Here is a 26,725-nt window from a genome sequence, read left to right as displayed (position 1 = left end):
GGCTCACTACATTGCCCAGGCTGGTCTCAAACTGTCAAGTGATCCTCCTGCCTCCACACTCGAAGTAGCTGGGACTACAGGTGCATACCATTGTGTCCAGCTTCTACAGTTTTAAAAGTGCAAGAATCATACTTGTACTATAGTCCACCCAACTTAGGCAACCCTCTTGTCTTTTTAAAAATCAATCAACTATAAAATTACAGAAAGACAAAAATAATTAATTATAAAGCAACTCTTATTCAAGTGGTCAAAGAAACAACCGATTATGTTGTTATGCTAACCAACTGTCAAAGATTAAAAAAATAATGATACTGGTGAAGGGGCAGAATGATGGGGTACTCATACATTGTTAATTTAGTACAATCTTTCTAAAAGGTAATTTGGAAATATTTTAAAGCGCCTAAAAAGTTCTCACTGTCTAAACTACTTATTCCATGTACATAAGTATATCCTAAAGAAAGAGTCTAATATAGAGATCAAATTTTACAAACAAGGATGTCTATCCCACTGTTATTTATAATGGTGAAAGATTAGAACAACCTAATATCCAAAGAGAGAAGTAGTTAAATTGTGGCATATTCATACAATAGAACATTAGGCAGCCATTTTTAAAAGTCACATTTTCAAAGACATGGGTAAATATTTATGAAGTTAGGTTATAAAAAACAGGGTACATAACTATATGGTCAGTATAACCTCAAGTTTGTTATTACACACACACACAAACACATGTACACACACTCATACATAGAAATAGCATAGACAAAGACTGAAAAGAAATACAGAAAAATATTAACAGGGTTATCTCTGGGTAGTGAGATTGCAGATAATTTTTTCTCTTCTTTATAAGTTTTCAGTATTTTTCAAATTTTCTATAATAATCATGTATTAGTCTTATACTCACAAAACATTATTTTAAAAATTCAGTTGTCAATTTTAAAATTTTTATAGTTCATATTAAACAAGAAATAAATATTAATAGTACTCAAAAGTATATCTAAATTATGGAAAATAAATCACTAATGTGTAAGAGTATAATTTCCACACATACATAGGTGGGCGACTTTGAATCTAAATGGTAACATTATTTTATTTCACTCGAGTATAGAAAGTTGATATTTAATAAATAAGAAATGTAAATCTTTAAATAAAATTGGTGCAAGGCATCTAAAAATTGTGCTACTCTGGCATAACACTGGAGATATAAACCCTCTCTAATATAATGTAGACACTCAGTGTTAGGTTAAAATAGGTATAATGCAGTACATTATTAACTGAATTATATCTTTTTTTTTTTTTTGCCAAAGTGACTAGAATTGGTCTATGCTAAAGAAAGAAAGTAATACAACATCATACCATTATTTTAGTTGGAAGAGCCGCACCAAAAATCATGACAAAAAAATTGTGTAACCATAAGAAAATCCAGTGGCTTGTTGTTGTTGATGATGTTAATGATCTCTTGCTAAAAATTCAAGTAAAAGAGTCAAACTGCTTAAAGCATTAAAAAAGCACAGCAGTGTAAGGTCTGCAATGATTTGAAAAACACTAAGAACACTCTTCAATGTTTCCTCATTTGCAGACTATCAAACATGATCTTTGAAGTCAAGGATTACATCTACGTTCTTTTACTAATCTTGAATATATATTCTGTTACAATATAGTAATGACACAAAGGGATGTCACAGACAAAAAGGCAAACTGCATGTAATTTAAAAAGTTAACTTTAAGATCATATGATTCTAATTTCTGATTTAAAAAAAATCATATAAATATATAAAATATAAAATACATCCTAATATATTTTTACATAAGAGCTGAGGTTTACCATTTTTAACAAAAATTCTGAGATGGAATTAATAAAAAACAATTTTCATATATACCACAGAGCAATAAGTTTAAATCAGACTATTTTGAGTTGTGTAGCCCTTTATTAGCAACTAAAATAGAAGGTATCTGTTGTACAACATGGGTAGTAATTGACTATAACTGGAGATTTATTATATTCTAATACAGATCATTTATAAATGCAATTTCTTTATTAAAAAGCTTCCACCTTTTTGTTTGTTTGTGTACAATTTGCAAAACTATTCTGAAAGCGGAATATATGTGCACAAGTCTGCAAAGAGTGCAAATTTAGGATATGGTAAATGCTTTACAAGTTACTTTCAAAAAACTGTCTGCCACAACTGAGCCTTTACATTGTCATCTTTTTTGATCAAAATATTTTGATGCCAGCCTTCCTTCCACTGCCCTAAACTATAAAGCATTTTTTAATGAGTTGAAATTAAGGAAGGACTACACCTACTAGAAAAAAAGAGAAGAAAGTTCTATTAGTTTGAGGTTTCAGAATCCCCCCAAACCAGGACCAGTATCTTGGTAAAGGCTAGGCTGGGACCCCGGACAGAGTATGAGAATGTGCAGGTGGCATCCCTGAGGATTCAGAGCTTCAGTGGACCGTGAGTGCTCCAGCTGCATAACTCACTGAACTGTCTTGCCAGTTTCTACACTGGCTTGACTGGGCATAATTCAAAAACGAAAAGCTCATATTCATTCCATTCTTCTGGAGCTCTGTGATAGCCTAGAAAAAAGAAAAATTTGGTTAGGACACACATCACATAAAAAAGTGGGCACTCAATGTGTTTGTGGTTTGACTTTGTCCACTTCACAGCTGAAGCCTAGATTATCTCTTTTGCTCTTTAGTTTCTTGAATTTCTCTTGTTGCATCATATTAAAATAGAAAAAAAAGAATTCCTTATCATTCTCTCAAATAACTTCTAATCTTATTTTTTGATAATTAAGTATCAGTCATCATTTACCCTCCCTCTCCCTGTAATAAGGCCATTTTTTAAACCCTTTTTAACTTTTTAAATATATTTCTGTTTACCATATAAACCAAATCCCTGGCCACTTCTGTCTTAAGACGTCGGAGTCTTCATCTGACTTTGACTAAATTTGAAATGTATACAAATTAAAATCCAGATCTAAAAGGTATATGCTAGGATTTTTACTTTAATTGTAGATGGGTTCAGCATTTACTTTATAATATAAATTTTATTTGATTCAATTCAGATTTTAGGAAATTAGTACAGTTTATTCTAGCTTCAATTTCAAAAATTAGTTTAAGTTCTTGAAAAGCTTTTCTTTGAGTCAATCAATACAGCTTAGAAGAAAAACCCTTCTTAAAAACCCACAATATATTACCTTTCAAATCACATTAAAATAATACTGGACTTAAGGTCCTAACTTAGTCTATTCTGGACTACATTATCTTCTCCATTATTTCCCTGCCTCTCCAAACAAGCCCATTGTTACTTTCTCCTCCCATTCCTGAGTATACACTTTCTTCTTTCTTAATGAATGTCATATTTTCATTCAAGAAATTAATAGTTTTCCTAATTAGAAAAAAAAATGCTATTTCTCTTTCTAAAATCCAGCTAAGCGAAACTTCTGACTCTTACCATTCCTTAACTGAAATAAACATTATTTTTGTTTTAATAAGAAAAACATACAACATCTGTCTTGCTTTATTACATTATGAACATTTAAAGTTTAAGAGCAGAATCTTCCATTTATTTTTTATAGAGTCTAGACCATTAAATAAAACAAAAAAATTAATAAGACCATATCTCTTAAGAGGTCACTTTGGTTTGTATTTATAAAGAGCATATTGGAACTAACAGTCAAGAGAAAATGTGGGTCTCTATTCTAAATAACTTTCTGTATTTAACAGAAAGTATTGAACTGTATTCCAATGATAAATACCTTTATTCAAGTAACCAAAAGCAATGGAACTCCAAATTATATTTTTTTTTTTTTTTTTTTTTTTTTCCAAATTATATTAAAGATACTAAAAAGAAACTTGACCATAGGTACATAAAACCAATGATGCCATTGTATCACAATGATAATGAGATATTTTGGAATATCATATGACCAAATGTTGAAAGTCAAGGCTTCCTAAGGATACTCACATTTAATAACACCCCAATGGGATGTCTTCCACATATAGTATTATGGTATTTCTTCAAGTAATTGCTAAAAGATACAGGGTCTAATTGTTCTATAATACTCATACCCTAAAAAAAAGAAGAGGAAGAAAAAAAATAAAAGAAGACAATATTTATTATTTCCTAATTATATTTTAAAACTGTTACTTAAACATAATTCTTCAATTAGGGAGACACAAAGAAAATAGATTAAATAAACCTTGTGAAACATCAAACTCATTCATCAAAGCTATTACCATTATAGTCAACTCTCTATTAACAGAAAACTTTTTTTTTTTTTTTTGAGGCAGAGTCTCACTCTGTCGCCCAGGCTGGAGTGCAGTGGCGCTATCTCGGCTCACTGCACGCTCCACCTACCCGGTTCACGTCATTCTCCTGCCTCAGCCTCCCGAGTAGCTGCGACTACAGGAGCCCGCCACCACGCCCGGCTAAGTTTTTGTATTTTTAGTAGAGACGGGGTTTCACGGTGTTAGCCAGGATGGTCTCGATCTCCTGACCTCGTGATCCACCCGCCTCGGCCTCCCAAAGTGCTGGGATTACAGGCGTGAGCCACCGCGCCAAAACTTTTAATTGCCAGTTTATTTTCTCCAAACTCCAGGTATGTTTGTATACTACTTTAACCAGTTGTCATTTAGCTCACAATCCTCAAACATTTCATAATATTATATCTTTCTTCCATAGAAAGAATACACAAAAGTAAATCTGCTGTGAAAATTTGTATATGAAACCTAAAATTTAATTTACTTTGTGGCTGTTTTCTCCATATCCATTATATTCTGCCTGCTATTGGCATGAAAGATCAAGAGTTAATTTTAATTGAACTATTTCCATAACATATACTTAAAATATCAACCATGTAAGGTATTTTAAATCACCAGCATTAAATAATCTAGGTTTGTGGGAAAAAATGCCACAAACTAAGAAAAAAGTTAACATATTTTAATTAATTTAAAGCTCATGATAAAGGCAGGCTTAAGCAACACAGATCTCCTTTCTTTAGATGGAGTCTTGCTCCATCACCCAGGCTGGAGTGCAGTGGTGTGATCTCAGCTCACTGCAACCCCTGCCTCCTGGGTTCAAGCAATTTTCCTGCCTCAGCCTCCTGAGTAGCTGGGATTACAGACAACGCACCACCACACCTAGCTAATTTTTGTATTTTTAGTAGAGACCAGGTTTCACCATGTTGGCCAGGCTGGTCTTGAACTCCTGACCTCAAGTGATCTGCCCGCCTCAGCCTCCCAAAGTGCTGGGATTACAGGTATGAGTCACTGCACCTGGCCTACAACACAGATCTCTTATGAACAAGATTAATAATAAAGGAAAGCTTTTTATCTCTTTATTCTTTAAGCCAGAATGCCTTGTTTTCAACATCTTAATACAGAATATAAATTTCTTAGACTATTGTTAAAACAACCACTATGACTTGAACATTAGTTTACACTAAATTCTACAATCTCCAAATACGTTCAAATAATGTATTTACAACTCATTAACATAGAGCAACTTTAACTCATCACGTCGGGGAAATAAATTATTGATTCTAGCTAATTATACATACACCAGTTATATTATTTTCTTATTCAGTTAAAACACTTTACATTAAATAAACTGGATTCATACTCTGTGGGAGAAATGCAAATGGTGGTTTAACTAGGGACTTAACTGGTTATTCTGTGTTTTTGTTTTTGTTTTTATTTCACATTTTAACAAAACAGGTACAGTGTAAAAGCACCAAGAGTAATCAGATAAACATCTGTTAAAAGTAAAAGTCATCTGGAAAATGATAGTAATCAGTGAGTAACAGAAATTTTACAGTGGCAGCATCAAAATTTAATTCTATAAAAAAACTTTCCTTCAGAATATTCAACTCCTTCACAAACATTATCAATATTCCATATATATATATACACACACACACACACACACATATATCTGAAACATAGACATATACATGTGCAATCAACTTTGAATTGCTTGCACATCAATTAGCCACTCTCAGATTGGTCCACAATCAGTTTGTAATGCTAAGTTGGTTGTCCCCTGCCAACCACAGGACTTCAGGTCAACACACTCCACCCACACTTGGTATATAAGCTCAGAGAAATACAAACTTAAAAGTTAAACCTAAGATGGGCCAGGTACAGTGGCTCATGCCTATAATCCCAGCACTTTGGGAGGCCGAGGCAGGTGGGTCACCTGAGGTCAGGAGTTTGAGACCAGCCTGGCCAACATGGTGAAACCCCATTTCCACTAAAAATACAAAAATTAGCCAGTTGTGGTGGCGCATGCCTATAATCCCAGCTACATGGGAGGCTGAGACAGGAGAATCACTTGAACCTGGGAAGCAGAGGTTGCAGTGACCTGAGATTGTGCCACTGCACTCCAGCCTGGGCGACAGAGCAAGACTCCATCTCAAAACACACACACACACACACACACAAACACACACACACACACACAGTTAAACCTATATAAACTATATCATAATTCTGATGCCAAAAACATTACAGTACATTTCTTTTTTTTTTTTTTTTTTTTTTTTTTTTTTTTTGAGACGGAGTCTTTCTCTGTCCCCCAGGCTGGAGTGCAGTGGCGCGATCTCGGCTCACTGCAAGCTCCGCCTCCCAGGTTCACGCCATTCTCCTGCCTCAGCCTCCCGAGTAGCTGGGACTACAGGCGCCCGCCAACACGCCCGGCTAATTTTTTGTATTTTTAGTAGAGACGGGGTTTCACCGTGTTAGCCAGGATGGTCTAACCCAAGAATGGACTGTAGTAATGCAGAGATGGAATTATAAATCTCTTCCCTAAATAATGGATGATCAAGACATAACTCCCCTAGAGATAAATGAACAGAGGCACAATACAGGCAAAAGTCCTGATTCTAAATTTCTAATTGTAGGCTCTTTCTCACTGACTACTCTGATGTATTAAAGTATAACAAGACTCATACTAACAACTCTTTGAACACTTACATAGCTACAACTTGCATACATGTTGTAGGTGAACTTTTAATGCTACTGAATGAAGTCTATCTAGGACAGCTTACCTTAAATATAAATCTACTCATTAATAAATAATGTGACACTGAGATTCTAATGTACATTTTAATATTAAAATCTCAAAGCACATTCAGAACAAACATCACATTTATATGCTGATATGAATTTAAACAGAAGAAAACTAATCACATTTCAGAAGACCAAGAATTCAAAGTAACCGGTCAAGAAAACCTAATATAGAAAAACAGGAGATTAAATGCAGAAAAAATACTACTAAGTAAAGAGCTAAAAATGAAGATATACTGGTTAAATTACGAGAGAAAATAAAAAATTGAGATGATGGGAGTTAAGAAATTAAATGTACAAAAATTTTAATTCTTTAAAGTGGGCTATAAACTTACTAGTGCAAAAATTAATTCAATTATACTCAGCTGACACAAGTGATGTTTAAGAGGTATGCCTCTTTATAAGGAAAGATAGGAAAACTAAGGCTTTTCTCATAAGTGAACCTCTCTAATTGAAAAATTCATGAAGTATGCAAACAAAAGCAATAATGATAAAATTTAGAAATGGAACATTATTAACTAATACAGGATACTGGCAAATACACTTTTAGATATACCTATGTTTTTATGTTAACAGCTATGAGATTACTATTAGGAAAATTCCAAAAAGATAGAAATGCTAGTTCAATGCTATTGGCAAAAGTCCAAGAAGATGAAAAAGAATATCCTTCCCTAATTATGCTGAATTAACTGTTTTATTTCTTAAAAGAGCAGAAGATATGATCAGTGAGTCTAAAGTCCAGGCAATGAGAGCTTACTAAGGCCTAGTATAGTGAAAATTTGATTGTTCACATAAACTTAACCTAATGTGGAGGAGTGAAATGGGTCACTATACTACCCATTCAGCTCTAAGATATAAGGCAGACATTATAAACACCAAAAGCCCATCCATCAAGGATACAGGTTTCTGAGGAATTTAAGTTTCAGAAACAAATCCACAAATCGAAAGCTAACTCCCTAAATTTAGGGGGTGAGCCAATCTATCATTGTGTTGACTCTTCAAGTAATAAGTGAATATTTGTGATGTCAAATTCCAAGTGGCAACCCTAAACTAAACAGGCAGTATTAACTGACAAAGCTCAGATTCAGGACTCTAATAAGACAACAAATTATCTTCCCTCTTTAAAAAAGTTTACCTATATTTAATAAAATGACAATCTAAAAATTATCACCCAGAAGGAAATCTCTCCCAAAAGTAGCAAACGCGAAGGAGTAGCAAAACATTTTAAAGGCACTTATGAAATAAAAACCAGAATCATATCTTTTAATTCCAACCACATAATTAACACCATATTATCGAATCATTAGATTTGTGGGTTTATAGTTTAAAGAATATACATTTATATTTGCAGATAAGTATACATTTAGTGACATGGGGTAGGAAAAGGAAATATTCTAGTTTCTTTAAGAGGCGTCAAGATAAAATAGTAACAGTGAAAGTTTTATGGAAAAAACTCACCTTAAAAATAGCAGTGCTAAGTAATGTACTAATAAATGGCTATCTTATAAGTGATGTTATAAAACTTACTAAGAAGCTATTGGCTTAGGTTCAAGAGAAAGAAGTATGAGGTGACAAAGGAACAATTTTCACTTTTAAAATAGTAGGAAGGAAGAAAAGTAGTTCACGTTCAAATTAAGTGAAGTAACTGATAAATTTAAAAGAAAAATAAGTTATAACAGATGAATACAATGATATTTTCAGATTATCCTTGCCGAATCATAATTCGCCAATGTCCATAATCAAACACTGGTCTACACCAAAAAAAGTAGTATAATAAAAATGATAACCTATGACCATCTCATATGAATAACTAGGACTAATATTTCAAGTAAGTAAAGTTTACAAGATCAGTATCTCCAACTAGGTTCTGCTTTAGTCACAGTAATTATTGACATTGCAAAATACTAGTTACCAAAAACATTGGTCTATAGCCAATAAAATTACAAGACTTTCAGAGTTTAGATATCCTATGCTACAGTTACATAGTTTTTCCCAACTACATTCGGTAGTTTGTTCTCCTATATTTTATGTTTTTTCACATAATTAATTTCTAAGATATTCAAGCGCTAGAAATATAAACATTTTGCAATAAGAATAGCTGTTTTTCTTTTGCAACTTAGAAATGGTTTTATTTTCTAGCCTTATAATAACTATATTTAGTAATAGTTTTCAGTTAAAAAGGACCAAAACTTAATTAACACGCTAATTTTGAACAGATGTAATCTAAAATTTTATACTTAGTTTCTTTTTACTCTATCAAACTTCCAAAATGTATATTATTAGAATTCAAAATGTTAACATTTTTATAATGCTTATACAGAGAACCATCCAAGTACATTTTGTCTGAAAAGATCACATATGAAAACTAAGATATTGGTTCTCAAATGATTTAAATTATTTATAATATAAAATAATCTCTTAGAAAAGAAACATGCAAAAGTACATTCACCATCTGAATAATCAATTAAGACAATACAATATTTAAGTCTGCCTAACAGCAAGTGTATATATATATATATGTATAGGTAATATAAACACACCTAAGTTTATGTCTAGAGCTAACCATACATGGGTCTTATTATTTTGACCCATGTATTCTAACTCCCAGAACTGACTTGTAAGTTGAATCAACAGTATACTAATAAAATAGAACACTTATGAGCCCTTTAAAAACTCTACATATAAATAAAAATATCTCAACAAATGGACCACAGAAATAAACTCCAAGTCCAAATGTTAAAATCAAATATTAAATTCAAGCATATTAATATGCAGCAAATACTCAATATTTATTCAGAAATCATATTCCAGGGTATTTAAATAAATTTTTTTTTTTTTTTTTTTTTTTTTGAGAAGGAGTCTCGCTCTTTCACCCAGGCTGGAGTGCAGTGGCGCGATCTCGGCTCACTGCAGGCTCCGTCCCCCGGGGTTCACGCCATTCTCCTGCCTCAGCCTCCCGCGTAGCTGGGCTACAGGCGCCCGCCACCTCGCCCGGCTAATTTTTTTGTATTTTTTAGTAGAGACGGGGTTTCACCGTGTTAGCCAGGATGGTCTCGATCTCCTGACCTCGTGATCCGCCCGCCTCGGCCTCCCAAAGTGCTGGGATTACAGGCGTGAGCCACCGCGCCCGGCCTTAAATAAAATTTTTAAAATTTTATTTATATTAAATAAACTGGATTCCAGTAATTTATGTTCCAGTAATTTGGGATATCTAAAGTAAGGTAAATCAGATGCAAACTTAGAAGTCAACCTGGGCTAAGTGGTTCTACTGTACACTTTATTCCCTTTTTTCTTTTTTGAGACAGGGTCTCAGCAAATTTCAACAAAGTTCTGCAAGTGAGTTCTGTTGTAATGACAAGGTTAATGATTACTATAGTAGGCAATCTCATCTCTGTCCTGGCTTTAATGATCTACTGAGACCTCCCAAACTTACATCTCTAGTCCGATTGAAAGCCTTCCTGAGCTCCAAACCAAAATAGTCAACCCATTAGCAAAGCCCTTTTGACTCTTATTTCTGAAAAGATCTGACCTCCATCCACTTCATTCTACTTCCACCAACATCACCACAGTCCAAGTTACTATCATCTCTCCCTTGAACTTCTGCCAATGGCCCATTGTCGCTATTTCCTTTTTTTTTTTTTGAGACAGAGTCTCGGCTCTGCCCCCAGAGCTGGGGTGCAGTGGTGCGATCTCGGCTCACTGTAACCTCCACCTACCGGGTTTAAGCGATTCTCCTGCCTCAGCCTCCCGAGTAGCTGGTACTACAGGCATGCACCACCATGCCCAGCTAATTTTTGTATTTTTAGGAGAAAGGGGGTTTCGTCATGTTGGCTAGGCTGGTCTCAACCTCCTGACCTCAAGTGATCCACTCGCCTCGGCCCCCCAAACTGCTGGGATTACAGGCATGAGCCACCGCCCCCAGCCCCATTGTTGCTACTTCTGACCCTCCTGTGTAATCCATTTGCCACACAACTACCACAGTGACCTTAAAAATAATTCAAATTATATCATTTCACTTCCTATTGTACTTATATAAAGTTCTTACCCTCAATTATTACCCTATGTTATCAGCTTCCTGCCTCTTTTATACACACCACTCTTCTTACTCTTACACACCATACTCCCACAACACAGGCTTCTTCCTTTTCTTCTAACACACCAGCTTCTTTCCAGTCTTAAGGTCTTTCCACCGGCAACTTCTCCTGTCTAAAATGCTCTTCCCGCTCATCTTTACTTGATTTGCTTTCTTATCATTCAGAACTCACTTTAATTTTCATCCTCAAGGTAGTCTTTCTCAGACCACTCAATCCAAAACAGCCTCCAATCATTTACCATCATTTACCTTTTTAGGTATTTTCTGCACAAATTACCACTTGAAACTAATTAGTATATTTCCTTACCTTTTAAAATTAACACGTATCTCCTCCAATTAGAAGTTTTATGACAGCAAGAACCATGTTTGTTTACTGCTGTATCTCCACCAATGCCTCAGGATGTATATGTACTCAAAAATAATTGGCAAAATGAAAATCCAAATGTCTACCTAATTGACATCTCTACTTAGATGTCTTAAAGGAAACAGCAAACATAACATATCCCTAATAGAATTTATTATCTTCCTGCCCCCCCAAAAAACATTGGTCCTTATGGCCTAAATAAATAATGCAACCATCCAACCAGCAGCATAGCCAAAAATTTAGGAGTCATCTTTGACATTTCCTTGACCCCCCAAGCTCAATCCACCTCCAAGTCCCATCGTCAATTTGTCTCCTAAATATACTGAATATATACATTTCTGTCCCTCTCTTCTACCACCATCACCCAACCCACTGTCTAAATTACCATAGTTTCTCATCTGGACTACCTAACTGGTCTACACGTATCTCCTCCAGCCTCCTTCCAACCCATTTGCTACACTGCAGCCATATGATCTATTCAAATACAAAACCAACTTTATCACTTCCCTATGTAAGATCCTTCAAGATAGCTGTTCTAGAGTCTTCAAGTTTCATTTCTCACCACCCTCCCCATCCATTCATCCATCACTCATTCAACAAATGCATATATTGCATGCCCACTGACAGGCACTGGGATGGAAAATGGACAAAGTCCCTGTTCTCATGAAGCTTATATAATCCAGTGAGGGAGATAACCCCAAGACAAATCAACAAATGAATAAGTCATGCAGTAATAAATACCTAGAATAAAAATACAGCAGGGTAAAGTCAATGAACAGCTGTTCATCCAAGGAGCCTAATGGAAAATGATGCACGCTTTTTGGCTGTCACAATAATTTGAAAATGCTATTGGGACTCAGTGAGATTCCAGGGATGCTGACACAAGACAGTTTCATACACAAAGACTGTTCTCCATCCATAAGACTACAGAATATCTACAGCCTTAATTATCTATACATTAATTCCACTTCATATACAAACAGAAATAAGTTTTGCATTTATTTTAATATACAATGACTTTCCCAGGAATAAAACTATCATGTAAAGTGAGGGAAGACTGTACTGGTTTTGTTTACAAGTTTACTACGAATTGTTCACCATTTTGGAAAATCAAGTCACTAGCAATGGCACTTAGTAATTTCAGTCACTAATATATACGTGTGTAAGTGTGTATTTGTAGCTGTTTTTACATTAATAATACTATTCATAAATATTTAAATACTTCATTGTACCTTCTAATTTAGTTGTGACCGGGCATTTACATTCTTAAATATATATTTATTATAAATTCCTTTTTTTTTTTTTTTTGAGACAGAGTCTCGCTCTGTCGCCCAAGCTGGAGTGCAGTGGTGCAATCTCGGCTCACTGCAAGCTCCGCCTGCCGGCTTCATGCCATTCTCCTGCCTCAGCCTCTCCAAGTAGCTGGGACTACAGGCGCCCGCCACCACGCCCAGCTAATTTTTTGTATTTTTTTAGTAGAGACGGGGTTTCACCGTGGTCTCGATCTCCTGACCTCGTGATCCACCCGCCTCGGCCTCCCAAAGTGCTGGGATTACAAGCGTGAGCCACCGCGCCCGGCCATAAATTCCTTTTATTTCCTTTACATGTTACAGTTAGGAAAGTCATGTTTTTAAATTGCATACAGGAAGATTATATACATTAATTTATTCATTTGAAAAATATGTATTGACCACCTATTTATATTCTAATCACTATTCTAGGCACTTTGTATACATAAGTGAACAAAACAAATATCCTGATTGACAGAAATGTAATTAAGTATTTAGTTTTTTAGAAGAAAAAGTGGAACAGGGTACGGTGGACTGGGAAAGCTGCAAGGGTAGGATGTAGGATGCAAGATGCAAAATTAAATAGAGTAGTCAGAAGGTCCCACTGAGAAAGTGAGGGCTAAGCAAAACGGGCAAAAGCCCTAAGCTAGGCAGGTACCTGACATTACCAAGGCACAGTAAGGAGATTAGTGTGCCCACAGTAGAGTGAAGGAAGAGTACAAGTAAGAAAATGGAGGGCTCTTAACATTTGGGGGCTGCAAATGATGTTGGTCCTTCTGCCTACCCATTGTAAAGACACTGGCTTTTATTCTGACTGAAAGGGGGCAATTTTACAGGAGATATAGGGCAGAAGAGTAACATGATCTGATTTAGATTTTAAAATAATTGCTTTGGTTCCTACTTTAAGCCACCTGAGACTGAAGAACACCAGGGAAGATCTAAGAAGACCAGTTAGGAAAGTGGAAGGATAGGACCACCATCATTTGAATTAAGAAAGTCTATGAGTAGAACAGGTCTTGGTGGGAAGAAAATCAGGAATTCCGTTTGGAATATGTTTAGTATGAGCTGTTTATAAGACATCCAAGTGGAAATTATGTATGGTGTTTGAGAACGTGGTTCTGGCAGGAGTTCTCTTACATTTTTGGTGCAAAAAGCATTACTTTCATAAAATTTAGTACAAACTTGCTAAAGACCATGTCCAGGAAGACTTTATTTACTTTGAAAATGTTTAGTACTGCGGTATCTTTCAAAATTATTTTCTGTATGGTTACCTAACCAAAAAAAGATAATTTTAATGACAGGGGAAAATTTACATGCATACCATTAATAATTTATATTTCACATATATACAGCCATTCCTCCTTATAGATTCTTTCCTAAACGAATAAAATGTAAGACAAGAAATGTTAAACCGAGGAGAAATGAGAATCATATAGCTGATATAATCTTAAGTCAAATCTCTCCAAGACCTCAAATTAGGGATTAATGTTACTGGAAATTCTGAAGTAATCTCACAGTTTCCATCTTTAAAAACTCCTCCTGTGACTGTGTTTCCCTGGATCTCCTCATCTACCAAATCAGTTAACATTTAAACATTGCTCCTTTCTGTCATACTCAAACTAGTAGAGAATAATTTTTCACATTTGGTTTTTGCCTCTTCATTCCAATTTAGATTCTAACCTGATTCCACTGAAACTGCTCTTGCAAGGTTCTTAATTCACCTCTGTGCAGCATTTGATACTCTTCCTCCCTCTTTGCTAAATAAAGCTCATCCTCTCTGTGATATTGCTCATTCTCAGTTCTCTCTAAGCAGAACTCTACTGGCTCTGCTTTATCTCCTCTTCCACTTAATGCTGGTACGTCCATCTGATCTAATTCCCCCTTTGTTCCTACTCCTTATACTCTCTCTGGAGACTGACTCTCTAAACAATGGCATTAACATCCTTTCTTCCCATCCATTCCTCATACACCAATAATTTCAAAATGTTTATCTCCATCCAGACCTACCTTCATGTTCTAAACCAGTACTGTCCAATAAAAATATAATACAGGCCATATATGTAATTTTAAAATTTATTGTAGCCACATTTAAAAAATAAACAGGTAAAATTAATTTTAAGATATTTTATTAAACACAATCTGGCAGTATCATTTTATAATATAATCAAGATAGATTTCTGAGATATTTTTGTTACTTTCATACATGTTCAAAATCCAGTGTATATTTTACACTTACAGTATATTTCAAGTTGTATAACCATACTTCAAGTACTCAATAAATACATGTGACTGGTGGCCACAGTATCAAAAAGTGCAGTTCTAAACATAACACAAAAGCCATATATAAAACTGAACTCATCTTTTTCCTTAAATCTGTCCCTCTTATATTCCCTGTGTTAGTATCAGCATCTATGTACACATGGAAGCCAGAAATCATCCCACATCCCACCACTCCCTTAACATGACACACCTAATTAATCCCTAAAGTCCTTTTCATTCTACCTCCTAAATGTCTCTCAACTCTCTATATTGTAATGGCTTCTTTGTAAGTATGTTCAACCACTGGACTCCATTAAGTCACAGACTATGTTTTCTCATCTTTATGTCCTCAATACTGCACAGAGTACCGGACATATAGCAGATACCCATTAACCATTTGCTTTGACAATCATTAATCATTTGATATATGGAGAAAGCCAGAAAAAGTTTTCTGAGGCAACTGAGAACTAAACCTCAGAATAAAAAGACTAGAAGTCAAAGGAGAGTTAATCAACTGAAATGAAAACATCAGGAAGCCAAAAGAGAAGGTAATATATTAAAATCCAAATAAAATTCTGAAGGTAAAAGTATTGGACAATAATTGGATTTAAAGTAGCAACTAAGGTAAGTTTAAATATGATAAACACACTAAGTAACCAACTTTACATTCATTACATTTGGCTTTAATAAAATATACTACATGATATATTCTGTTTATACATTCAAATCCAGATTCCTTACTAAAATATTTGATCTACTTTAGACCAAATAATCTTGTACTAAAACATATGCATAAGGCTTAACACATTGGTAGAGTTGATTTGAACAAACTGAAGACTTATAAGCTGACAGAATTTGAAGACAATTTAGAGACCATTTAGTCCAACTCTATCTTCTTCCAGATAAGGAAATGAAAACTAGAGTATTAAAATAATCTGTCAATGGTCATAGAGAGCAAGTTAGAGCTGTTCTGCTATATTTAATACTATTTATGAGTAAATCCTAAAATTATTTGTGTTACTTAAAAAATTAAAATAAGTATCATCAGCTTAGACAACATGGTGAAACCCCGTCTCTAAAAAATAAAAATAATTAGCCGGACGTGGTGGTAAATGTCTATAGTCCCAGCTACTTGGGTGGCTGAAGTGGGAGGATTGTTTAAGCCCAGCAGGTTGAGGCTGCAGTGAGCTGTGATTGTGCCACTGCACTCCAGCCTGGGTGACAGAGGGAGACACTGTCTCACAAAAAAAAAAAAAAAAAAAAAAAAAGGAAAGAAAAGAAGGAAAAGAAAAAATATTATGACTACCATAGCACTTCAAGAAAAAAAGACAGTAGAATCAATATCTACTGTACTCCTTAGCTAGATAAGAATATAATTATATTTAAAAATTCTGTGTTTAGAACAACAAATTGAAATTCCTTTTAAGAAAAATCCAGGCCAGGTGCAGTGGCTCATGCCTGTAACCTCATCACTTTGGGAGGCCAAGGAGGGTGGATCACTCGATCTCAGGAGCTCCAGACCAGTCTGGGCAACATGGCGAAACCTCGTCTCTACAAAAAACTACAAAAAAAAATTAGCCAGGTGTGGTGGTATGCATCTGTGCTCCCAGCCACTCAGGAGACTGAGGTAGGAGGACTGCCTGAGCCTGGGAGGTTGGGGCAGCAGTGAGCCATGATGGTGCTACTACATTCCAGCCTAGGTGATAGAGTGAGAGCCTATCTTAAAAAAAAAAAAAAAAACAGAAAAAGGAAAAAAAGAAAAATCCAAATGACCCAAATACAAGATAATACACTAAGAATTTGTAAAAAGAGCAAAAGGACAAATGAAGAGATAAAAACAAATTATTTGCATCTGTAAAAATAATTTTGTTTTCTTATGCTTTTTTTATAGCTCTTTTTAATAGATACCTGAAGGCTCCAGGCCATAAAGTTCAAGTCTTAATATGTGCCAAGTGCGGTGGCTCACACCTGTAATCCCAGCACTCTGGGAGGCAGGAGGGTTGCTTGAAGCCAAGGTTCAAAACTAGCCTGGGCAATAAAGCAAGACCTTGTCTCTACAAAGAAAAGAAAAAAGCTGGGTGCGGTGTCACATGCCTGTAATCCCAGGACTTTTGAGAGGCTGAGGCTGGCAGATCACTTCTGCTCAGGAGTCTGAGACCAGCCTGGGCAACATGGTGAAACCCTGTCTTTACAAAAAATACAAAAATTAGATGGGCTTGGTGGTAGGCGCCTGTGTCCCAGCTACTCGGGAGGTTGAGGTGGAAGAATCGCTTGAGCCCGGGAAGTAGAGGCTACAGTAAGCCAAGATCACACCGCCAGCCTGGGCCACAGAGTGAGACCCTGTCTCTAAATAAATAAATAAATAAATAAATATTAGTTGGGTGTGGTGGCATGTGCCTATAGTCCCAGCTACTCAGGAGGCTAAGGCAGGAGGATTGCTTAAGCCCAGGAATTCCAGGCTGCAGGGAGCTATGATGTGCCACTGCACTCCAGCCTCGGTAACAGAATGAATCCCTGTCTCTTAAAAAAAGGAAAAAAGAAATGTCTTAATATGCATGCTTAAGATCAATGGGAAATGCAAATCAAAACAAAAATGAAATTAGATATATAACAATCTGATTTACAGGGTATTTTACAGAAATACATCAATGATGTGAGTTTATTATGTTTAAAATATTAATTCCATTAAATTTTAGATTTTGAGAGCTTCTAAAAATTTGAAGGAAAAAAAAGTAGTTCCAAAATAAACATGCCTCTGTCAGGTCAAACTGCTGGTCCAAGGAAATAATAAAAGTAAATTAACAAAGCAAAACAAACATGCCTGAAATTTTAAATTTTAAAATAAAGTATATGTATAAATCCCTTCAGCATAGCAGACAAGATTCAAGTTAGCTACATTTTGTGTATATTGGAATTCCTGTATACTGTCATCATAAGGCTATGATGTCTTTATTTCCAGAGGTAAAGGGGCAATAATTTAAAAAATAAAGACTTTCAGTCTAAAATTTTCAGGTTATTTACTTCAAGTTTACATATAGTTCCTCCAACAGAATACAGATTTTTATTAGCTAATTCATAAAATCTTCATCATCACTTAAGACCAGTAATTTGGTCTGCTATCAAAACTAAAAATATACTAAGTTATTTAATACATTTTAGAAAACAACAATGCTGTTCAGAAGGAGTCAAAAGAAGGACTCAAAAGAAATATTTCAGGTAGTCGTGAAACAAATAGGAATTAGAGTCAAGGTATCCCATCATCTGCTATGGTTATTACCGCTTAACAGTAAATAATGGTATTAGTATCCTATTGTCCCTAAAGCTAAAGTACTTCTCTAAAAAATATTTTAAATCCATATATATTATTCTTAAATATTCTCATTAATCAAACAAAATTATGATGATGGAAATTCCTACTAGAATAGGGATTATTCTTACAGTCAGTATTTATATGATGACACATTGCATTTTGTACATTTAAAGATAGGGAAAAATTATATTATTTCAACATATTAAGTCTTGAATTACTAATCTGAAATTAAAGAAAAAGCCTTAGAGCATTAAAATCCCACACCTGAAAGACTTACCATTTTATCTAGATGTTCAATGGATCTATAAATCTCCCCCTGGGATTCATCATAGTAACTGTAACGGAACCTTTGACCTTGAAACAAATATCATGTACAAAATAAAATAGGGAAAAATTAGAAGCTAAAAAGAAAGCAAGCGCTTACCAAATAATTTCAGTTCTCATGAAAGGCAAAGCACAGCTTAAGCCTCTGAGAGAATCATTCCCAAGAGCCCTTGTACATAAAAATAAAAGGCATATTTGGGAAGGTAATAAAGAAATGATATCACCAATGTTTTATGATGTTAAGAACTGTTTCAAATTGTAGAAACCTTAAAATCACCAGAAATACAAGATTAAGGAAACAAAATAGCTTAAAAGTTAGAAGCATTGTTAAACATTTTATCAGTCTATATTGGAAAGTAAACCCAAAGAATATTACTTAAGAATATTTGGTTTAAGAAAACTATCTTGGTATAACAAATCACTAAAAGCCTTAGCTTTTGCTGTACAAAGTTTTGATCTCTATTACAGGAAAAAAAAAAAAAAAAAAACCATGAAGTCACAAATACTGTGACTTGTGTGACTTTTATGAAATAAATTTTTAAAAAATTATCTCATTTTTGTATTACTTGGAAAAGGAACAATACAAGTGCCTTATGCAATGTGAATGGAATACACAAAAGGGTAAATATAATATAATAAATATTCCTACCCTGACATAAAATCTCAATAAGATTATAAGCATAGAACATTCAATGTTTTGGCTATTCTCCAAAGAACAGAGAGGGTAAAATGAAAGAAGCTTAAAGAGAAGACAGAAAACAAAAGTCTCAGAAAATAAATTCTGTTTCCTACTAGTTACATGAAAATCAAGTTAAAAATTTTCTTAACTAATTATGGGGAGTGTTACTCAACTGACTGCAACGTATTTCAGATACGCCTAAATCTATCTTTCAGCAGTGCCTTTTTTCTAAGAACTCAATTACTTTTGTATTTCCTTAATGTTAAAGATCGACCAAAATGCATTTCTAAAGGAATTAGACCATACAAATCATGTACACACATCATGTGTCTTGTGCTTCATGTTTAGAGCAATATTGATATATCCAGTTACCACCCTCACACCTGAAGACATGGAACTCTTCGGCTGGATAATTAAGATTTTTAAGTTTTCTGTTCATCTTACTAAAAAAATTATGTAAATAATGGGCAGTGCAAAATTATAAAACCCTCTTTGATGTCCTTTTTTGAAAAACCACACATCACAGAACTGAAACACTTCATTCATTTGTTGATACCGATCACCTCTGATGGTCATCTTTCTAAAATATGTCATATTTCCTTAATGTTCACATTTTAACTTTTCATATACAGTAATACAATTACTCAATGTAGCAGTCCTTATTCTCTCCCAAGAGCCATTATTCACTCAATATTGCATCTTATAACTTAACTGATGATATCCTAGAATTGGGCAATAGGGTCTGAAATAATATTTGCTTCCTGAATAAAACAATAAAGATTACTGCATGTTACCTTACCTATGAGATCAACTGTAGTCTTTGAACTAAAAACAAAAATTCTTAAAACAATGATAATTTATCGTTCAATACCTCTATATTGATAATTCATTAAACATTTCTTTTAAAATTTAGAGTAAGGTATAGCTTTGTTTTTCTGTAAAGAATGTATATATTAATACTTCATACATAACTAACAGTGAGAATTATCTAATAACTATATAACTGACATTATTTTTTTTTTTCTTTTTTTTAAGATAGAGTCTCACCCTGTTGCCTAGGCTAGAGTGCAGTGGCGCAATCTCGGCTCACTGCAACCTCTGCCTCCTGGGTTCAAGTGATTCTCCTGCCTCAACCTCCCGAGTAGCTGGGACTACAGGCATGTGCCACCACATCCAGCTAATTTTTGTATCTTTAGTAAAGATGGGGTTTCACCATGTTGGCCAGGCTGGTCTCAAACTCCTGACCTCATGTGATCCACCTGCCTTGGCCTCCCAAAGTGCTGGGATTACAGGCATGAGCTACCGTGCCCAGGCTGACACTATTTTTCTCATTGCCAGGTGGCTGTGAGAAGGCTGCTCAGTGCCAAATCTAAAGTGCAGTTATAATAATTTATCGATCCAATTCATTTGATACTAAATTTTTACTTCTATTTCAAAGTTATTTTGACAAAGCTGTCCAAAATCTTTCTGAAACAAATGAACACCTTAGACAAGAATATTCTGACTCACTCTCACTATAGTAAGAACAATATTCTTGGAGGAAATCAAGGTAGTATACACCTCAATTCTTTGAACCTGAACTGCTTTAGGTTTACACTAATACATTCTCTTTTCCCTGCTTCTGGAAATAGCTATTAGTTTTGGCTACTATCAGTAAGCCCTGAAACTGGGACATAATCTACTGCTACTCCCAGGTTCAAGGAAAAATGCATATACTTCATGATAGTCGTTTGCTACTCAAGTCTTTTCTGCTTAATTCCAAGTAAAGAGTTGCTGTTCCAAATGGCTGAAGTTGGGCAACCCAGACTTAACAGTAAGTGAAAAGTCTATACTTTAAATTGCTATCTTGTTCATATGGACCATTTTCTATGTAACTTTCACTTTTTAAAAACTGCTTCTGAAGGAAAAAAAGAGGAAATGTTTGAAATACTTTAAAATACTGGATCGGCATGGGATTTAATGAGAATGCAAAAATGCACAGAGAACCAATGGGAGTAAATGCTATCTACTTTTTGTTACTCTTTAGTAGCCACCTCATATTTAGTAACTGAAAAACTGACTATAAATATTTGAAGGACTCTAAAGAATGTTTCGATTAAGTAGCTAAACCCACACTACATATAACTACTATACTGAATAAATATTTTAGTTGTAACAGCTCAAATTGTCTCATGGTAATTTTTTAAAATTATACAAATATTTAAAAATCACTTGAGCAATGTATTCTGGTCAATATACATACAGAAGGCATCTGATTTGAAGTAAATAGTTGCCATCATCATAGCCTATATGTATGTGTGTATTTACGTATGTTTGCATACACACACACAACTTTAGTCAATCATCACTTAGAAACTGAGTTTAAAATTACCACTTTTTGGTTTTTATTATTTTAAAAGTGTCTCAAAATTTTATTTAATAATAAAGAAAATTATAGCACAAGCACAATAAACTGATCATAAATACACCTTTAACTAAAAATGTATTATTGACTTAAAATAAATTATAATTATATGTATCTCATGAGCAAATATAGTTTATTTTTATAAGTTTTTGTGTTTCTGACATTCAGTAAAGGTTATAAATCTAAACTATAAACAAATACAATTGCCCATGTACCTGGAGAACTGGACTTTTGTACTTTATAAGTATGAATAAAGCGTATCACATAGTAAGAGAAAATTACTTACCTGAAACTTATCCTTTCAGAAGGTACACTGGGAAAATGGATTCTTTGAGCCCCTGTTTCAACTCCAAGTATGAGCTTTCTAGCTTTAAGAGCCATTGACACTGCCCCTAGGGGCAGCACAAGCTTTGGAACTCCCCTAGTGAGTATGTCAGTAGTTTCTTCAGGTGCCTTCCCTCAGTTCTTTTCAAATTCAAAAGATGAGAGGAAAAATAACCCAAGAAAAAAATCCTGTAAAGCAGAAACCTTACTCTTTGAGGGAAGGAGGGTAGCTCATTTGTGAATCCATTCCAGAGCACGCTTTCTGAGAAAAAGAAATACAGGTAAGTAATTTTCCCATCTCCAAAGGTGACTGGTGATTAATGAGTGGATTCACAGAGTGTGGAGAATAAGCTCCAGGGATGTCTGTTTAACACACAACAATCAACTAATGAGGACAAACATAACAATGAATGGTACAAGAACCAATGCTACTTTTTAAGTACCTTAAAACAAAAGGTAAAAGAATATTAAATACCTCAACATTAAGCTATGCACTGAACTGCAAAAATAAATAATGACCTTGGAAAGTTGATTATAAATCCCCCAAAAGATCAGTCAATAAGATAGATTTTCAGATACATAAAATAAAAATTATACTGTCACACATTTACTTAATCACATTGTTTATATGTTAAACCACTTTCAAATATTTGAGTTAAACCTCATAACAACCTTGTGAGATAAATTATTAGGCCATTTTATACTAAGGACCCAACCTGGGGACATTATAATTGAAATCACTACCAAAGAAAAAACGTATTACATAAAGGAAATATTATGTAAGTAGCATCAAATAAGGTAATCTCTTTTAAAAGCTAAATACTATCATGTTTTCATTCTGAAGTCCTAGTTATAATGTATAAGTATTAGCCTTATCTCAAATCTGCAAAAAGTCAAAAATGAAATATGTAAAATCTGCATGTACAAATATTTGAGAAGACAAATACGATGGCTTGGTTAAGGCATATTTTAAGAATTAGCTAACTTACACTCAAACCAATTTAAGTATTTAGAAAACGGCAACAGCCTTATATCCAAGAGACTAACAGAAAGGAAGAGTATGCATGAATAATCACATTAATATACAGTAAAGAAGAAATCTGAATGTTATCAATTTCATAAATATTTAGGGGAATGCCACTTTTAATAAGTGGTACGTATTTATAAAAAGCTAGTTATCTAAACCAAAACAAATATAAATTTATGCATAAAATTTCAAAATTTCTGAAAAGACTACAGTAAACTTCTCATATTTAAAAAAATATAATGTCATAAATATTCAAGCAAACTTATCTAAACTGATTTGTAAAACCACCATAAAAGGCAAATCAAATAAAGCATGAGTCCACTTTTACTTTTTATTTTTTGTTAGAGATGAGGTCTCACTTGTTCTCCAAGCTAGATTCAAGTAATCCTCCTGCCTCAGCCTCCCACATAGCTAGGACTATAGGCACAAACTACCATACCCAGTTCATGACTCCACTTTTGAAAAATCAATTTTCACTAAATCCAATTTCATTTAGAAACTTCTTAGAAGTGAAAATTATGTTAATGAAAACTGCCAGCAATCTAAATTTAGAAATATAAATTTCAGGAAGGTCAGGAAAACACAAATATCAATCACATATATGAAGAAGGCCAAAACTGAAACTTGAGAAAACAGAATGAAAATTCTACTAACTGAAAAAATTAAAATAGGTCCAGACAAAATTCTCTCATACGGAGCCATCCTATAGGATATAGAACTTGATAAGCACAAAAAGTACTGGAACAATTTATTTAACCATGTTAAAGCACACAGACTAGTGGCAAATGTCTTTTCACTTAATCTACTTCCTGCTAGTAACAGAAAGGATGAAATGAGGTGAAACTACTTTGTGTTGCCTGAGAAATATAATCTGGCATTTTCTATATGGACAAGACTGGTGATGCGATAAAAGGCAGGAACTGAAATGCAGGGTTTCTTTTTGGGGAACTCAAATGAGGGGATTGAAAGAAGGGGGATAATGGAATCTAGGTTCCTGTCTCTCCCTTGGCTTACCTCAACTAGAAAGAAAACTTGAGAGTACTTCAGTATGTCTACCTTTATTTCTTTAATGTCTCTTTTCAAGTCTAAAAGCTACAAGGCATCTGAAAGATGAACATCTTTAAAGTAAAATAAATTTAAGAAAATAAATCATTTTTATAAAGAACACTGGCTAACAAATAAGGTCAACAAGAAAAATCTTTCCAATTTACAGATAAGAATCTGAAATGTCTCTGTCACCAAGGTTTTCACTTCACTTTCTGCAAAACATAGGCACAATAAAAGAGAACCAATGACTAGAAATGAACGGTGTAGTCACTGCCAGTAATCTAATAATCAAAACAAAGAAACTTCCACTGTGTGTAGCTGAGTAATTTTTCAAGTGTACTGTAATAATTTTTTCCCCCAAAAAAATTCAGGTATTTATAGTGTGTTAAGAGGAAACTCAATGAACCGTTTAAGACCTCTGCATGCATGAGGAACTGAATCCCTCCTGTGAAATTTAGAAGTCAGTGTTATGATTGCTTCTATATAATAAAAATCAAGCTGTAGAGTACCTCTTTAAAAAGAAAGAAAAACCATTAAGTATTATCTTCATGAGAAAAAGCTGAATTTTTGAGATGATAATATGGCACACTTACTAATTTAGGAAAGATACCCATCGCCACTACAGTATGAATGTGAGAAACATGAAACTTAATTCTTTAGATAGCTTAACCCATAACTGGTCAATAATTCATAATACTTCAGTAAGCATGCAAAAGAGAAAATGTATCTCACTTTACAAGAATTACTGTGGTAGTGAAAAGACTATCAATTTTGGAATATTATCTATGTTACACCTTTCACTTATCCCCAGAACCCCAACATATTTCTCAGTAAGTAGTAGCATGGTGCTTTCCGTAAGTACAAAGAAAACATTTAATGAGTATTATTAATGATGATGATACTAAAAAATGAACACTTGAAAAGTTCTACTACTTAAACATCAAACATAAATATAAAAAATGTTTTAGTCTCTGGATAATTCTTATAACTATTATTTATGAGTCTTTAAAACTTTTGAGCTCTTTTTTGTAACTATCACCTGGAAATCCTATCTTACAATTTAGATAACAAACTTTCCAAGAAATCAGGAGACAAAACAACCTCAATAATTTTCTAAGAATCTAGGTAGAAGGTAAAAGAAATTTATTTTTCTCTCTCAGCCATTGTAGTTACATATAGCAGTGGACTAGGCTTTGGCTACTTTAGAATTCTTTATTAATGAGGTAAAAAGGATGATTCCACAGAAAAGAACAATACTGAGATGTTTACTGACGTTTTACGTGAATTTATGTTACAGTTGCACAGGTTGCCAGCCTAGAGAGAAAGCCCAGTTTCTAAAAAATAATATCAAGGGAACTAATTATGTAAATCAAGTGATTAATAGGAGCCTTAAAAATGAAGGAGGTGTGGGACACTTGCTTTAAGAATTTTAATTTTCAAAACATATAGACATGCTTTGTTACCAACACAAATTCACAATATTAAGGAAAATATGCTGTTTTGCAGTAATGATACTTAAAGTTTTCAAGGTCACTTATTAAATTTCAAAATTCCACAGAAAGGAACTCCTTTTAAGCATCTACCTAGCCTTCAGATCTATGTAGTATACTTATATCCATAAAATGTAACTTCTGCCAAAGGTAGCAAACCAGCTAACCAATAAAATCAGTAATTAAAGAACCCTGAATATTAAAAACAGATTTAAAAAATGAAGAAGAACCCTGAGAGCTTCTCTGGGGGGTTGGAAAGGAAGTGCAACTACCTGCATATCCTAAAAATCTGGGTTTCCCAACCTCAGCACTGCTGACATTTGGGGCCTGGTAATTCTCTGATGTGGGAGCCATCCTGTGCCATTGTAGGATGTTTATTTAGCAGCTACCCTGGACTCTACTTGTTAGATACCATCAGTATTGCCACCCTCCAAACCATATCCCAGTTGTGGTGATCAAAACTGTCTTCAGAAATTTTTAAAATGCCCCTGAGAGTAAAATCACTCCTAGTTCAGGCTAAGTACCTTATGCAAAAAACTAATCTGTACCATTATGAAAGATAGTTCTCCTGAACTGAGATCTCAACTTTGAAAAGGCCATTCAGAGATAGAAACAAGAGAAGACACCAGCCCAAGCAGGCCAGATAAATGTTGAATCAATTCTGGCAATCAATGGGTAAGACATATAAAATGCCATGGCTCCCTATATTTCACTAAGGATGTTCTCCTGGCTATTCTAGCATTGTATCTTAAAAATTATGGTCTTACATTTTAGGTTTCCTTATAATCAAAGAAATAGCTGATAAATGAACAGATATTGGCATCTTAAACCAATAAATTAATAGGTCAAAGAGATGTCCTAAAACGAAGAAAACTTAGAAATATTCTGGGACAGTAATGGATAAAGGAAAGCAAACTGCATCCAAAGACTGTAGAAGCAACGTTTACTAAAAGAGGCATCCACAAACAGCTCACTTCTTACAATGTACTCACTGTGAAGCGTCCTTACTCTTACTCACAATAATCAAAAAATCACTCAAGAGT

At 34.3% G+C, this 26,725-nt stretch overlaps 1 protein-coding gene across 7 annotated transcripts in view; it reads right to left on the bottom strand.

Annotated features, from left to right (window-relative positions):
* Window positions 1-1,908: 1,908 nt before the first annotated feature.
* The window catches only part of MEMO1 (mediator of cell motility 1), a 146,325-nt gene continuing 121,508 nt past the window's right edge, over window positions 1,909-26,725 (bottom strand). For all 7 annotated transcript variants that reach the window (XM_055253566.2, XM_063623789.1, XM_063623790.1 and 4 more), the window contains 3 exons: window positions 18,665-18,741; window positions 3,972-4,076; window positions 1,909-2,578 (listed from right to left, as the gene is read on the bottom strand). In XM_055253566.2, the coding sequence (XP_055109541.1) occupies window positions 2,447-2,578; window positions 3,972-4,076; window positions 18,665-18,741 (314 nt within the window). In that variant the 3' untranslated portion in view covers window positions 1,909-2,446. The remainder of the gene's footprint in view (window positions 2,579-3,971; window positions 4,077-18,664; window positions 18,742-26,725) is intronic.

This window comes from Symphalangus syndactylus, chromosome 18, assembly GCF_028878055.3.
Source record: "Symphalangus syndactylus isolate Jambi chromosome 18, NHGRI_mSymSyn1-v2.1_pri, whole genome shotgun sequence".
Taxonomy (NCBI): domain Eukaryota; kingdom Metazoa; phylum Chordata; class Mammalia; order Primates; family Hylobatidae; genus Symphalangus; species Symphalangus syndactylus.
Note: the sequence above shows the minus strand (reverse complement) of the source record. Positions and strands in the feature narration are given on the sequence as shown.